The sequence below is a fragment of the Plasmodium gonderi genome (assembly GCF_002157705.1).
Source record: "Plasmodium gonderi DNA, contig: Pgo-contig_219, whole genome shotgun sequence".
In the NCBI taxonomy this organism is placed as follows: domain Eukaryota; phylum Apicomplexa; class Aconoidasida; order Haemosporida; family Plasmodiidae; genus Plasmodium; species Plasmodium gonderi.
This window is the reverse complement of record NW_021629135.1, coordinates 25,659-27,619: the sequence shown is the minus strand read 5'-3', so window position 1 is coordinate 27,619 and position 1,961 is coordinate 25,659. Positions and strand designations below refer to the sequence as shown.

General features: G+C 22.5%; 1 protein-coding gene across 1 annotated transcript; it reads left to right on the top strand.

The window, feature by feature from the left end:
• Positions 1 to 968: 968 nt before the first annotated feature.
• PGO_002090 (variable surface protein) lies at positions 969 to 1,961 on the top strand (the record flags this gene model as incomplete). Its single annotated transcript, XM_028691067.1, has 3 exons — positions 969 to 1,037; positions 1,169 to 1,819; positions 1,913 to 1,961. Coding segments are annotated over 3 exons (769 nt in total), but the record flags the coding sequence as incomplete, so codon positions are not given.

Below are 1,961 nucleotides of genomic sequence, written 5' to 3'. Positions count from 1 at the left end.
TTTCACTTGTTTCTGTAAAAAAAAAATTAAGTATATTAACAATAATTAAATTTCAATGTAAAAATAACAAAAAAAATAAATATGTTTTACGTTAGTGGAATTTCTTTAAGACTTAAAAAAATGGATGCAACATGTGTCCATATTATTATTAAGTATGGTATTTGCTATATTCCCTATATAATTAATCTTAATGTAATTTACTGCTTTATAATAAAATTTTTATAATACAGAATAATATTATAATAATATATAAAAAAAAATATTAATATATAATATATTTGATTTCTTTGCTTCTCCTTTAAATTTATTAAGGACCTAAATTATTTTTTTGCCTTATGTATTATCTAACTGCCAAAAAAAAAATAAATCTATAACAAAATTTGATCTATACAATGGTTCTAAATTTTTTATAATGATCTAATAATTTATAGTAAATTCTGCAAAACATGTATTAAAAATATATATAATTTTTTTTTTTTTTCGAATATTTTACTATGCTTTTCTGTAGAATTTTGTAATTTCATATACCTTTTTTTTATTCAAAATAGAAAGAGAATTTTTAACGATTACCTAAATAGCAGTTTTATCTTTCAAATAATTTTTTTACAGCAAATATTTTGTATCTTTTATTTTTATTTAAGAGTACGCATTAGACAACCTAATCTTTGTTATAATTTTTGAATTGCTCATATATATTAAATATTTTTGGTCAACATACCTTAAATTATTTATATAATAATTTTAATGTTTTATAGTTAAATAGTAAATGTAATTTAAATAATTTTAGATAGTAGTTTAATTGTAAAATAATATTTATTTTTAAAAAATCATTTAATTAATATTTTCTATATAAAATACTAATTTAAAAGAGTCGTTTATAATTGGCTTATAAACCAATTTCTCCCCTATTAGTAATAATTGCAATTCTTTATTTATATATTATCTGTAGTATCATCAAAAGTCACAATATGGTTTATTTTAACAAAAGTAAAACACGTAGCAGTGGACAATTTTATTTTATGCCAAATCAGCAATATGTATGAGTAAATGTAATGTTCATGTTTCTTAAATTATACATATTTTAAAGAATTTTATTATATCAATTAAATAAGTGAAGAAAGATTAAATGTGTTTAATATTATGTTAGTATTTACGACGACATTAAAAGTATAATATGAAGAAAAATATAGAAGGATTTAATGAATCCTTGGGAAAAGGAAAAAAGACGATACAAAAATCAGTTTATTTTAAGAGGGATAAATTATATATACAAGCTAGTTCTAATTGTTTAGAAACCAAGAAAAAAATAAATAAACCTAATAAGTGTTTTCTACACATATTTTTATCTAATTTGTTTGATGTACTCATAAATTCATCCTATAATGAGGCTTTAAAAATATGTGTTATATTAATAGGAATATCTCAAACTTTTTTATTACAAGTCGCTGTTGCAAACGGAACTGAGGCATCATCTGACAATATAGGGGGAAATGGTGGAGCAATTGGTGTAACATCGGGTAGGGAAGCGAGTGTAGCAGAGAATGTAACAACTGTTGGTCAAGCGAGAAATGGCGTTGCAGAAAGTGTTGAAAATAAAGCATATTTTGATAGGGCAGTCGCGGCAGTATCTAGTGCTTGGACTAATGCTAATCAAAAACTAGGGCCTATATGCAAGCTTATATTAGGAGAGGAAAAGGGTTGTAAAGACAAAAATTTATCCATTCCATTATTGCTTGTTACTATTATGATCGTGTCAGCATTAATTCATTATGTTTATACTCAGGTATGTAACAATTCAATTAAAATAAATTTATATAAAGTAAATAATGCATTATGTAAATTAATTTTTAGTGAAATTTATAGCTATTAATTAAACATATTATATGTATTATGCTTTTCAATTTTATATTAGAGTCAAAACTGTTACAATTCATGCTGTAAGAAATCACTAAGTGAATATA